General features: G+C 44.2%; 1 protein-coding gene across 9 annotated transcripts in view; it reads right to left on the bottom strand.

Moving 5' to 3' along the window:
• CRACR2A (calcium release activated channel regulator 2A) overlaps positions 1-13,618 on the bottom strand; it is a 132,570-nt gene that overhangs the window by 68,642 nt on the left and 50,310 nt on the right. For 6 of the 9 annotated variants that reach the window (XM_049624919.1, XM_049624918.1, XM_049624914.1 and 3 more), the window contains one exon: positions 7,177-7,427. In XM_049624919.1, the coding sequence (XP_049480876.1) occupies positions 7,177-7,392 (216 nt within the window). In that variant the 5' untranslated portion in view covers positions 7,393-7,427. Of the gene's footprint in view, positions 1-7,176; positions 7,428-13,196; positions 13,517-13,618 lie in introns of those variants that run through there. The other 3 variants (XR_007456570.1, XM_049624920.1, XM_049624913.1) reach the window with 3 other exon arrangements.

Raw genomic sequence — 13,618 nt, forward strand, 5'->3', positions numbered from 1 at the left:
ACTGAAGCCACCCCCACACGTGGGTACCTTTTCTCTCGAGGACATGAACTGGGAAAAGCTGTTGAATATACACTACCTTAGGCTCTATTCCTGAATCTAACACAAATCCCTCCATCACCTAATCTCAGCCTCTTTTGTCTACAACTCGGGCTGGTTTCCTCTTTCTGCTGTCCGTGAACCTGGAGAAAGTGATATTAGATCTTCCAAGTAGTTCTTGCTCCTCCTGTCCTGGCAAATTAGTACTGAGTGCTTCTTCAGCCTTCTCTGCACGCTGCACCATGCCAGATTCTTGACCCTCTCTTTGTTGGCCCTACTGGAAAAATTCTTTAGTCTCAATCACCATAATCACCTCTTATGTATCTTTGTTCTCAGGGCCTGCAGAGACATGTGAAACCAACTCATTCTGGTCTTGTTTCCTGGGCACCTGGTGCTGTCTACATTTTCAGCCAAGTGAGGTAAGCAGAGCAAAGAGGGACAGGATTATTCATTCCACTGATGGGAGAGCCTGCAAGGCTCTAGATTTGCCTAAAGTCACAGCGGAGACCAGCGCTGGGATTAAAGAGCTGATTTCTCATTTGGGGCTTCAGCTATAGTCAAAGCGTCCTCTGCTATGTTCTTTCTAGAATTCCGTACTCAGCATTACCATGCCCTGCCTACCCACCTACCACCAAAAGTCTCTCTTGCCAGCAGCACCACATACTAGCCTTCCAGAGATCCTGTTTTTCACTTGTACTTCCATCTGGGAGGGCAGACGGGGGAGGGAGGAGGAATGGGGAGGAAGTCAGCTCACCCAATTCATGCTGCTGCTCTGTAAAACTGTGCAGCTCCTTCAAAGCCAGCCTCCCTCCACTGCCTTAAGTTAGCTCTGAACTCCTGTTTCATTCAGGCTCTGCAGCCCCTGGGTCAGGGCCAGGCTGTGCCTTCCCCTGAACACATTGCCTTCTTTTATCAGCTTGTAGTTATATACTGATAGATACAATCAGTTGATGAATGTCTGCTCCTTCAGTGGACTAGGAGATCTGAGCCAGGGATTCTGTTCGTTTTTATTCACTATCATGTCCCCAGGTAGCCCCATGCTGACCAACATGGAGTATTCAGATACTTGTTGAATGAATGAATGAATGAACGGCTAAGGGTGATGGCAGGAGACGCTGAACTCCTATCTAGGGAGCATTGGTCTGGACCTCTCATACTCCCAGTCCTGGCCAGCACTACTGTAGATTCTCAGCAAGGTCTTACAAACTGGACATTTTCCAAGACCAGGAATAGGAAGCAATTCTGCAGCAGCAGTGTAAAGGCCTGGGGCTCCCAAAACCATGGAAAAATGCCATCTTCTTCTACACTCTAGCCAGACCCCTCTACCTTCCTGGTCACCAGTCCAGTAACATGCCTCACACAGCTTAAAATGAATGGGTGCACAGCTTCAAACATGTCTGAGGAAAACTTATTAAAGAGAAAACCAGAAGAGATCCATCTTTATGGCCAGAATTAAAGTCTCCCTTCTTCTGGGGCTTCTACAGCATTCTGTTCAGACCTCTCTATTCCAGCACCAAAAATTCTCTTCCCTGTATCATAACTCAGCTACTCCAAACATCTTTATAAGGAGAATTCAAGGTCTGAGATGTGAGATTACCTTTATTCTGCTTTATGTTTTCACGTGCTTGTTTTGGGCTGACTGTTTGGTATAGCCTAGGGTTTCTCAACCTCGGCACTACTGAAATCTTGGCATGGTTAATTCTTTGTTGGGTGACGAAGAGGGCGCCATCCTGTGCCTTATAGGGTATGTAGCAGCATCCCTGACAATACCTAGTAGGTGCCAGTAGCATCCCCCCATCTAGTTTCCATCGAAAATGTTTCCAGACATCACCGAACGTCCTCTAAGAAGCAAAATTGCCCTACTCATGTAGACTGGACACACACAACAATAGCACCAGCTGGATATGAGTGGAAGGCCCCCTCTTTAGCAGGCATGCCTTTTCTTTGTCCCCGAGGAGAGACAGATGAGCACTTCAAGTCATAGTATGATGGTTTGGCTGGAAAATAGTACTGTGGCTCCTCAGAAAATTCAGAAACAGAACTACTATATGGTCCAGCAATTTTCCTTCTGCACATATACCCCGAAGAATTGAAAGCAGGGACTCAGAGTATTTGCGCCCCCCTGTTCACAACAGCATCAGTCTCACACGAGGGTGTGAAGCAACCCAGGTGTCCGTCGATGAGCGAATGGATAAACAACCTGCAGTGCACAGGTACGATGAAATATTATCCAACCTTAAAAAGGCAGAAAATTCTGACACCTGTGACAACACGGATGAACCTTGAAGGCATTATGCCAAGTGAAACAAACCAGTCATAAAAGGATAGACACCTGTGATCCGCTGATAGGAGGAACTTAGAGTAGTCAAATTCAAGAAGACAGAAAGCAGAATGGTGGTTGCCAGGGACTGTGGGGAGGAGGAGCCCATGGAAGTTAGTGTTTAATGGGTACAGCGTTTCCATTTTGGAAGATGCAAACAGTTCTAAAGATGGCAGTGGGGATGGTTGCACAACATGAAGGTACTCAATGCCGTTGAGCTGTACACGTACAAATGGTTAAGACAGTAAACTGTATGTTATGTGTATTTTGCCACAATTTTTAAAAATCACACTGTGGAGGACATATAGGGTACAAGCCCCCAACCCCTGCTCCCAACACACACACACACACACCACACACACACACACACACACACACACAAAGTGTATTTATGGAGGGATTTCCAGGTCCCAGTCTCAGGGCCAAGAGCTCTACATGCATATGCACATTTAATTCTTCTCTAACCCTGGGAGGTACTATAAATAATTCACAGATGAGGAACTATCGCCTAGAGGGTTTAAGAGGCTCACACAAACTCACATGCTATTAAGTTGCAGATTCGGGGCTAAAACTCAGTGCAATTTGCTATAAAAATCGTAGAGAGTCCAAAGTTAACCTAAACCAGGAATCAGCTAACTTTTTCTGTATAAGACTAGAAAATACATATTTCAGGCTGGGCAGGCCTTTTGGTCTTTGTCACAGCTACTCACTCCTGCCACAAACATGAAGGCTGCCATGGGCAAGTTGTAAATGAATGAGCACAGCTGTGTTCCAACAAAACTTTACTCACACAAATAGGCAATATTTGGTTTGGCAACTCTTAGATGATTCTTTTTTTTTTTTTTTTTTTTTTTTTTTTTGGGACAGAGAGAGACAGAGCATGAACGGGGGAGGGGCAGAGAGAGGGAGACACAGAATCGGAAACAGGCTCCAGGCTCCGAGCCATCAGCCCAGAGCCTGACGCGGGGCTCGAACTCACGGACCACGAGATCGTGACCTGGCTGAAGTCGGACGCTCAACCGACTGCGCCACCCAGGCGCCCCAGATGATTCTTAACAGTGTGGCTAGTCTAGGAAGTCTAGGCAGTCTTGGGAGGTAGGTACTTGGCATTGGTAGGTAATCACTTCACTTTGAAAAGTCAAGGAAGCAGGGGTTTTGAGGCTCTAGGTGTCTTCAGAGAGATCTTCTGCCCATACTGGCCCCCTCTCCCTCTCTGGGCTGAAGAAGTCCCTTCACACCCTTCCAGCCTGGCCTTCTCATGTCCCTCTGTCCCTATGAGGCAGGACTGACTTTCACTCGGGGTCCTCAGCCCCATGACTCTGCTTGTCTAGGGGCTGCACCAGACTCTGCCCTGCAAAGCAGTCTTCAACCCAATTCTGCCTGGAGCGATCCCCATGGAACCCAGAGAGTTTCCTCATAGAGGAGGGGGTGGGGTCTGAGGGGCCATGGATGGAGCTGAGGTTTCTCAAACTGCTGCCTACAATCTGTTCACACAGGTTGATTCCAACACCGGCTGTCCCTGCAGTAGAACGTCCACATATGGAGCCCCAGCATAGGACAGCTTGCACCCTTGCCCTCAGTGCAGCCTGCCTCTGGTTCTTCCAGGTTTCTCCAGGGACCCCAAAGGAAAAAACTTCTCCTGGACCCTGCTCCTTTCCTTCTGTGGTCCCTGCTCTCTCAGAGTGGGCTGGCTCCATACTGCTGGGGCTCAGACCCTGCAGCAGTCTCCTTCCCCACCCGCACCCCCCCACCCCTACCTCTTGGATGGACACAAAGTCTTTCTCACCCACTGAAAATAGTTTTTTGTCTATCAGGACCAAGAAGAATAAGAGCACCAAGGGAGGAGCTTAACTCTGTCTTTTTCCTAAAGGACAGTAAGCCCTGCATGGTCTTGTTCTGACTCTGCTTCTTTACCCACCTCTTCCAGCCCCTGGATCTGCTCTCCCTCGGGTCCATGGCTTCACCTTCCTTGACAATCAGTTCCTGTTGTTGTTGTTGTTGTTTTTTAAACATTTATTTATTTATTTATTTATTTATTTATTTATTTTGAGAGAGCGTGAGAGCACGTGGGAAAGGGGCAGAGAGAGAGAATTCCAAGCAGGCTCTGCACTGTCAGCACTGAGTCAGACACAGCTCGATCCCACAAACCGTGAGATCATGACCTGAGCAGAAATCAAGAGTTGGAGGCTTAACCGACTGAGCTGCCCGGGCACCCCTCAGTCCCTGCTTTAAAGGGCCTCTCCCGGTGGCTGAATTTTCGTGTGCATGCATAATCTGAGCTCTTCTTTCAGTTCCCATGAGGCCGGGCTGAGAACCAAAGGTGAGCAAGGTGGTAGTGGTCGGGTTCATGGAGGTGACCACCAACCAAAGGGGTCACCTGGCAAAGCAGCTCCGTGAGGGAGTGACAAGGAACAGACAGATGTCTGTAGGTTCTGCCCAGGAGAGCCAAGGGGTACATGGGGCTTCCACAGAGCATCTAGTGTTAATGATGTGTGGGTTGCTGTTCTCCACGTATCTCTTTCCAGCCCATCTTCCCCCAGATAGGACCCGAGAAAGCAGCAAAGAGATAGTGCTTAAGTGATGGGCCTTGTTCTTCCTTGATAGCACTTTCGCAGCCTACAGAACTGAAAATTTCAAATGCTTCACTGTCCACAGGTACACAGAAGCTTTGGAAAACAAAGTAGAAATAAAGGCCATGATGTGTAAGTATCCACTAGGTAGGATGTCTGTCCCCTTTTCCTATTGCCTTGGTCACAATCGAGGACTGAGCAGGAATGTAGCTGAGTTGGTACCTCTGCAACTTGATGGTTATGACTTCATTCTGGGTCAGATACAAATGATTTCTTACAACTTACGCTTTGCAGCTTAAATTCACCATGACTCTTCCTCCCTTCAGTAAAGTGTGGGCTTCAGTGAAGGTTAATTGGGACACACACACACAGAGAAAGTGCTGAATTGCACCACGCATATGGTCCGGAGCTGACCCTCAGTACATGTCAAATTCCCTTTTCTTTCCTTCCAGAAGGGACGATCAAAAGTTAAGTATGCCATTAAAACCACCACCACCAACCACCACAGACCTGTGAAGGACAATAATGAAGTTCACAGACAGCGTTTCCTCAAAGCACACAGAGTCTGGCCTTCCATAGAGAGTAAGACTTGGGTTGAGTTTCAGTGACAGAAATGTACTGGGGAGCCAACTACTGACAACACAGATGGTCTGAGCTCTCTCGTGGGCTAAGCCTGTCCTGTCCTCTGGGTCTCTTCCCTCCATTCGTGCATCTATGGCATGGTGGAAGAGCTCTGGGAAAAGCCTGAAAACACCATCCTGTGGGGCCAGGGAAAGACCCACAGTCTTCACCTGGGTCACATGGCTCATCTCTTTGCAGCTCCCACATGTGAGCCCAGAAGGGGACTGAGCCCCATGAGGGTCTACATTCCACTGCCCAACTTCACTGTATTCTGAAAAGCCAAATTTAAAAAAGAAAGCTTAGGGGCGCCTGGGTGGCTCAGTTGGTTGACCGTCCAACTCTTGATTTTGGCACAGGTCATGATCTCACAGTTCGTGGGATTGAGCCCCGTGTTAGGCTCCATGCTGTCAGTGAGGATTCTCTCTCTCTCTCTCTCAATCTCTCTCTCTCTCTCTCTGCCCCTCCCACATTCGTGCTCTCTCTCAAAATAAATAAATAAAATTAAAAAATAAAAAGAAGAAAACTTGACCATTGCAGGATTTTCTTGCAACAGCACGGCCATGCATCCCTCCCCAAGATGCTCTTGGCTGGAAAGAGCTGGAGAAGGGCTGAGTCCAGCTTGCTCTGGTGGAGCCTGCATCTTGTTTATGTCAGAGGACATCACGGCTGCAGCATAACGGACTTAAGTAAGACACTCAGAAGAAGCTTTTGACATGAATGCTGGAAAGGCACTAGACCAGGGGTGGGAAAACTATGCCCCAGGGTTATAAATCGGACCCCATCATCTGTTTTTTATGGCTAGTGAACTAAGAGTGGCTTTTACACTTTTATTATTTTTTATTCAAGGATAATTAGCATACCATGTTATATTAGTTTCGGGGGTGAGATATAATGTTAAATGGTTGAAAAAAATCAAAAGAAGACTATTTGGGGACACACAAAAATCATATAAAATTCAAATTTCAGTGTCCATAGAAGTTTCACTGGATCAGAGCCAAGCTCACCTGTGTACATATTGCCTATGTCAGCTCGTGCAGCAGCATGGCATTGAGTGGTTGTGATCGTGTACATGGCCCACAGAGCCTAAAATCCTTATGGCCTGGCCCTTTAAAGAAAGTTTGCTGAGCCCTGCACCAGGCAATGGGGTACACCGGGGTTCTGCAGTATGTCTCTTGGGACCCAGTTATGAGGGGTTGAGTGTGGTTGGGTTTCTGGAGGAGCTCCAGAAATGCCTTCCTCCCTGGTTGTTGCACTTGTCAATGTGTTCCTAAGGCACACACAGCACCTCAGCATAGCTCAAAGCTTTATTGTGAAGTAGCAAGCTGGTGCCTTCCCACTCTGTTTCAGAAGGTTCTCCACCATGTCTTACTCAAGTCCTGTATGTTGCTATCACCATTTTCCAAACCTGACAGTCACTGAGTCAGAGAGGGGAAACAATCTGTGAGTCTGACGGCAAGCAAAGGCCAGGAAAGGAATGAACCTAGGAGATCTGGCTCCCAGTAGAGTTGAGGCTGACACCTCCTTCCAGGGCAGAGTAGATGGCACCTTTACTGCCCCCAGTGGGGCAGGCCCTAACCCAAGATGGAGAGAGCCATGCCATTTGGCATTCCAGGTGAGCTGGCCTCTTACCTGCATATCCCTCCTGGCGATGAACCCCTTGCCTTCTGTGTCACAGGTCTGAAAGAATTCCTGTGCCTTGCTCAGCATGGCCAGCTCTACCGGTGCCAGCTCCTGGGTCTCCTTACACTCCAGGTTGTCCAGGGGACTCAGGCAGGCCCCACTTTCCTTTGGACCCTTTCCAGGTCTCTGGGGTCTAGAGACCATTCTCCTGTCAGGGGTAGCCATCCGGGTTTGTCAATTTCTTCAAGTCTTTGCAGAACCTGAACACAGAAGATGAGAGAGACAAGTGGGTGTGGTGTGGATGGAGTGAGGCTGAGAAAGAATGAGAGAGCATTAGAGGGCAGCCATAACTGCTCACCAGTGTGCCTGGCCTCTCTTACCAACCACCTCCTCATTAACAGAATGGCAAGGGGAAATGTGCTGTGATTGCTAATAGATCAGCCAGCCCATTGAAAAAAGAAGAAGGGGGAAAAGAAAACAGACATTTCTAGAGTGAAAGAAGGTGGGTAGTGGAAGCCTGAAAATAATTTCTCCCCATTTAAACTAACAGCAACAAAACAGATCCTGATAGACAGACCAGCTACCATTTATTGAGTGTTCACTTGGAGGCAGGCACCATGTCTTGGTCTCTGTATACATCTTCTCATTTATTTCTCACATCTCTCTGAAATAGATATTAGCATCTTCATTTTATCGATGCTCAGAGAGGCTGAGTGACTTGACCAAGGCCACACAGCAAGTTAATGCAAAAACAGATTTAAATCCAAGCTCATCAAACTTGTATTTGACCTTAATCCTACATTGTCCTGACTCTTCAGCATTTCGAAGGGTGGAGAACTCTCTTCTCTCAGATTCACTGTTTCCTATGCCCTTCACAATCAACAAGTTCTTGGTGAGCTCTTAGCTCATACTGCAGGCCTCTATGGGGCCTGAGAGCATGCAGTGGAAAGCTGATGGAGGAAAATGTACTGTGTCCTCAAGGAGCTTCCTACTCTACTGGATTTTCCAGGCCTAGTTTGGTCTCTGGCCAACATAAAATCACAAATTATATGTCCTGATCAGACATTTAAAGCCCCTTATGGATTTTTTTTTCAGAGGGTGCACTTTAATGTGATGCTATGGGAGAAGTTATGCAGAAACCAACTTCTAGTCTGGACTCTGTTGCTCCTTAAGTGACCTTGAATAAGTCAGTACCTGTCTGGGTCTCAGTTTCCTCATCTGTGTATTGAGAAGACCGGTCCTATTTTCTTTAAGGCCCCTTCTACCTCTGACAGTCTGTAAGTGTATGATATTTCAACATAATAAATTGTTACTAATAAAAAAATGGGTCAATGTGATGAAAGGAAATAGTCATATCCTTGGAGTTTTCTATCTGAAAACTTTTTGGAAGTAAGCTAGGTCTAAATTTTTAAATATTTAAATGTTAAAATACAGATACACACTGTAATGCATTTTGGGGAAATGCAAAAAGTGAAGAAGGAAATATAGATCATATCTCCTACACCATTGTCAGAAAAAAGCGGGAAAATCACACTATCACCAGGTGGGTTTGTCTGATTATCAGAGCCCAGGGGTCTGGCTCGGCTACACCATAACTCCAAAGTAATCTGTGATTTGGGTCAACATTTTCCACCTACAAGATGTGTCAAGAGCTGTGGACCCAGAGCTGGAAGACTACCTCTGGCCTCAGGAATGCACCATGTGTAACAGAGCCTGGACAAAGTAGAGGAGACTTGACATTCTTGCTCCACTTGGACTGGACAATGGGCTCCCACCTGATCCCTTTGACTAGCCCTTCACTCAGGAATCGGGTCTTTCTCTCCATTCTTACACAGTGTGAACTGGCTGTCACCTAATCATAGACAGATTTAACATTTCTATTCTGTCTTCCCCGGAGGGAACTAAAGGCCTTGGTTATAAGTCCCAAGAGAGTAGGGCTGTTTTTGCATGGCTTACGTGTATTGCCCAAAATATCTATCGCAACACTGAGCTTAGGAAGGGCTTTTGGATAATAGAAGTGGTAACATCTGAGCTTCTGTAAATGTACAGCATTAGCAGAACAGTCTGTGTCTTCCTGCTGCCCAGCCAGGACTGTCTCGAGGTCTCTGCCATCCAGTAGCCCCTACCTTATTCCCACCTGCTGTTCCCAGAAGACTGGATGAATAATATCTGTTCTTCCTTGAGGCTTTTCTCTTGCCAGCCCCATAACATACTTCATCCTAATGGAACCCAATCCCTCTATTAGGTAAATTAGGATTCCCATCACACAGATGAGGTAACTAAGTCAGGGAAAGGTTAAACAACTTGGATCAAGGTCTAGTATAGTTAGAGACCCGATGTACTATACCATATTACCTTCCTAGCATGGCTCCAAGCTATGGACTTGCTCTTGATGGCCTATTTATCCCCAACAGATAATAACCTAAGTCACTTCCCAGAGGCATGTTCATCCTTTTAACATTTATCATTCATTCATTCATTCATTCATCCATTCTTATTTATCAACTGCCCAATTAGCAGGCTCTGAGCTAACACTGAAAAATGCAAACATGAATAAGACATGGTCCCTGCTATTAATGAATGAGTCTCAAATAGTGGGAATTCAGTCATGGTAACTGCTGGTAAGGGAAGGTATTTTGGGTTGGGTCCCTCCTCCATATCCCTCAAAATGGACGACATAGCAATCAACTACTTCTAACCACCTATGTGAGCTAAGTAAGCCCTTGAGCCACTCTGGCCTGGAAATTAGTAGAGATGCTCTCTCAGTTCTAGGCCTGACTTTCTCTGGCTCTCTGCCTTCCCTGACCCATGTCCCAGGTAATGCATGGCATGAGAGAACCAGTCCAATAGTTCTAAAGCAGCCAGCTATGAGCGACTAGCAGATAGGCACCATGCCTTATTTGATTTTAACCATAGTTCCTATCCCAGAATATGGTACACAGTAGGTGCATATTGATTGATTCTTAAATGAAGGAAGGACAATTTTTTTGCTGCATCCTTTGCCTAAAAGCATTTGTGTTTCAATCAGATAGCTCTCTGTGTGGGATTTTTATCTCATAAAGAACAAATTCAGATTTCCGTTTCCAGAAAAGATGGAGTAACAGGGATTGGGTTTGCTTTCCCAGCTAAAATAATTTTTAAAAAATCCAAACAAAATATATTTTTGAAAATTCTTTCTAAGACACTAGACATCAGTCAATGAAGGACAGTGATCCTTCAGCATGGCCAGGTTAGGGTGAGCTGAATGAGGCCCCTAAAGTGCAAAATTAAAGGAGGAATTTACTCTCAGGTACTAGCTCTGTACTTGCACAACTCTGAAAGTGAGTGCCTGCTTTTTTGAAAAAAAATTTTAATGCTTATTTATTTTTGAGAGACAGAGAGACAGAGAGACAGAGTGCGAGCAGGGGAAGGGCAGAGAGAGGGAGGGAGACACAGAATCTGAAGCAGGCTCCAGACTCTGAGCTGTCAGTACAGAGCCCGACGCAGGGCTCAAACCCACAGACTGTGAGATCATGACCTGAGACAAAGTCAGATGCTTAACCAACAGAGCCACCCAGGCGCCCCAAAAGTGAGTGTCTTCTTAAGGAAGAGGCGCCTAAGGTACAATATTCAAAGAGAAATCCATTCTGAAAACTGTGCATTAGAGAGTAATTACTTTCTAAATTTTGCACCCTAGGGACCTTACTCACCTCACTCTAGCCCAAAGCCTGTTCCTGACAGAAACAAACAAAACGAGCCCTATTATTGCCTAAAGAGTTTTTAGGCCATGACACAGGAAGGGGGAAATCCAGGCAGGGACTGGCAGACTCTCCAAGTTGAGGAAACCCAACTGTATGCTGCCTATAAGAAGTATAAACTTTATGACACAAATAGGTTAAAAGTAAAAGGTTAGCAAAATATATACCATGTTAACAGTAGTCAAGAAAAATCTGCATATTAATATTAGGCAAAGTTGATTCTACAAGGAAGAATATTAATGAGAATAAAGAAAGTAATTCATAGTGATAAAGAAGTAAATTCATCAATAAGATAGTAATAATCCTAAATACTTCTGTACCTAATAACAAGGCTTTAAAATGCATGAAGCAAAAACTGATACAACTGTAAGGAGAAACAGACAAATCCACAATCATATTCAAAGATTTTAATATCCCTCTATCAATAGTTAATAAAACAAGTAGACTGAAATCAGTAAAGATACAGAAAATACGAACAACACTGTCAACTATCTCGACCTGACATTTATAGAATACTCAACAAAGGGTTAATGTACTTTCTTTTCAAGTGCACATGGAATATGTAGTCCAGGATGGTCCATATCCTGGTCCATAAAATGAGTTTCAATAAATTTTAAAGGACTGAAGTCATAGAAAGTATGTACCCTAACCACAATGGAATTACACCAGAACCAATAACAGAAAGACCCCTGGAATACCCCTAAATATGTGAAAACTATATAACACACTTCTAAATAACTCATGGGTCAAAGAAGAAATGGAAAGGGAAATGAAAAAGTACTTTTAACTAAATGAAAATAAAAGCACAATATATCAAATTTGGTTGGATATTGCTAAAGTAGTACTCAGGGAAAAAATTATAACACTAGACACATATAACAGAAAAGAAGAAAGGTCTCAAATCAATGACATCAGCTTCTACCTTAAGAAACTAGAAAGAGAAGAGCAAATGCAACCCAAAGTAAGGAGAAAAACTAATAAGGGTCTGAGCAGAAATCAATTAACTAGAAAACAGAAAAACACTAGAGAAAATTTATAAAAATAAAGGCCGGTTCTTTAAGAAGATGAATAAAGAGAGAAGACACAAATGATAATATCAGAACTTTGAGAGGTAGCACATTACAAATTCTACAGACATTAAATGGCTAATAGGAGAATGCTATGAACAGTTTTATGCCAATAAATTTGACAATTTAGAGGGGATGGACAAACTCCTTGAAAATCACTAAATAACAAAGTTCACTCAAGAGGAAATAGATAAATGAGTAACACTATTGAAGAAATTGAACTAATAGTGAAAACCTTTCCTGCAAGAAAACTCAAGGCCCAGGTGGCTGTATTGATGAATGCTACAAATATTTAAAGAAAAATTAATACCAATTCTATGCAAACTTTTCAGAACTCTGAAGAATATGAAATACTTCCTAACATATTCTATGAGGCCGGGATTACCTTATGCCCAAACTAGACCAAGAAATTATCAGAAAATAAAAATACAGGCCAATATCCCCCATGAACATAAATGCAAAAAAGTTTTTTTTTTCCGAGAGAGTGCATGGGGGAGGGACAGAGAGAAAGGGGGACAGAGGATCCAAAGCAGGCTCTGCACTGACAGCAGCGAGCCTGATGTAGGGCTCAAACTCATGAACCAAACTGCAAGATCATGACTTGAGCTGAAGTCGGATGCTCAACCGACTGGGCCACCCAGGTGCCCCAGATGCAAAAATTCTTCAGGAAATTTTAGCAGATTCAATCCAATGCCATATATAAAAAGAATAAATACATCCTGACCAAGTGGAGTTCTAACTCAGGAATGAGAGAATGGCTTAACGTTTGAAATGAACAATATAATTCACCATGTTAACAAATTAAAAACGACAAACCATTATGATCATCTCAGTAGATGCAGAAAAAGCACTTGACAAAACCCAAAATCCACTCCTGATGAGAACTCTCAGAAAACCAGGAGTAGGGAGAAATTTGCCCAACCTGAAAAAGGGTATCCACAAAAGAACCAACAGGTAACATCATACTTAAATGGTAAAAAGCCAAAGGTTTTTCCCCTATGATCAAGAAACAAAAATGTCTATTTGTCTTGATGAGGTCCCAATAGTTCATTTTTGCTTTTATTTCCCTTGCCTTCAGAGACATGTTGAGTAAGAAACTGCTGTTTCTGCACTGCAAAGGAAACAGTCAACAAAACTAAAAGGCAACCAATGGAAAAGAAGATATTTGCAAATGACGTATCGGATAAAGGGTTAGTATCCAATCCAAGATCTATAAAGAACTTACCAAACTCAACACCTGAAAAACAAATAACCCAGTGAAGAAATGGGCAGAAGACATGAATAGACACTTTTCCAAAGAAGAAAGACATCCAGATGGCCAACAGACACATGAAAAGACGCTTAATAGCATTCATCATAAGGGAAATACAAATCAAAACCACATTGAGATACCACCTCACACCAGAGTGGCTAAAATTAACAACTCAGGAAACAGATGTTGACGAGGATGTGGAGAAATGGGAACCCTCTTGCACTGTTGGTGGGAATGCAAACTGTTGCAGCCACTCTGGAAAACAATGTGGAGGCTCCTCAAAAAATTAAAAATAGATCTACCCTATGACCCAGCAATAGCACTACTAGGAATTTATCCAGAGTTCAGGAGTGCTGATTCATAGGGGCACCCAATGTTTATAGCAGGGCTATAAA

This window comes from Panthera uncia, chromosome B4 (genome assembly GCF_023721935.1).
Source record: "Panthera uncia isolate 11264 chromosome B4, Puncia_PCG_1.0, whole genome shotgun sequence".
Lineage (NCBI taxonomy): Eukaryota > Metazoa > Chordata > Mammalia > Carnivora > Felidae > Panthera > Panthera uncia.